Source organism: Penaeus monodon, chromosome 22, assembly GCF_015228065.2.
Source record: "Penaeus monodon isolate SGIC_2016 chromosome 22, NSTDA_Pmon_1, whole genome shotgun sequence".
Classification (NCBI taxonomy): domain Eukaryota; kingdom Metazoa; phylum Arthropoda; class Malacostraca; order Decapoda; family Penaeidae; genus Penaeus; species Penaeus monodon.
In genome coordinates this window covers 19,413,160-19,413,360 of record NC_051407.1, presented here as the reverse complement: position 1 = coordinate 19,413,360, position 201 = coordinate 19,413,160, and the positions used below count along the sequence as shown (strand labels likewise).

At 58.2% G+C, this 201-nt stretch overlaps 1 protein-coding gene across 1 annotated transcript in view; it reads right to left on the bottom strand.

The window, feature by feature from the left end:
- LOC119587349 (GTPase-activating Rap/Ran-GAP domain-like protein 3) overlaps window positions 1–201 on the bottom strand; it is a 420,180-nt gene that overhangs the window by 54,818 nt on the left and 365,161 nt on the right. The window contains exon 14 of the mRNA XM_037936096.1: window positions 45–135. Within this exon, the coding sequence (XP_037792024.1) occupies window positions 45–135 (91 nt within the window). The remainder of the gene's footprint in view (window positions 1–44; window positions 136–201) is intronic.

Here is a 201-nt window from a genome sequence, read left to right as displayed (position 1 = left end):
GCTTTGACTCTCACAAAATCTTTAAGCAAAATCTCCAGCCTCACCTGACGGGCCTCCTCCTTGCGCCGAGATGAGCGGGGCGGGTCGGGCAGCACGTCACTGAAGGCGCGTCGGTTGAGCATCGTCTGCGGGAGAAGATTCGTTAATGGGGTAAGCGTTTGGCCCGTTTGGGGTCGGACTCGCCCTCGCTTTTGTTTGCGT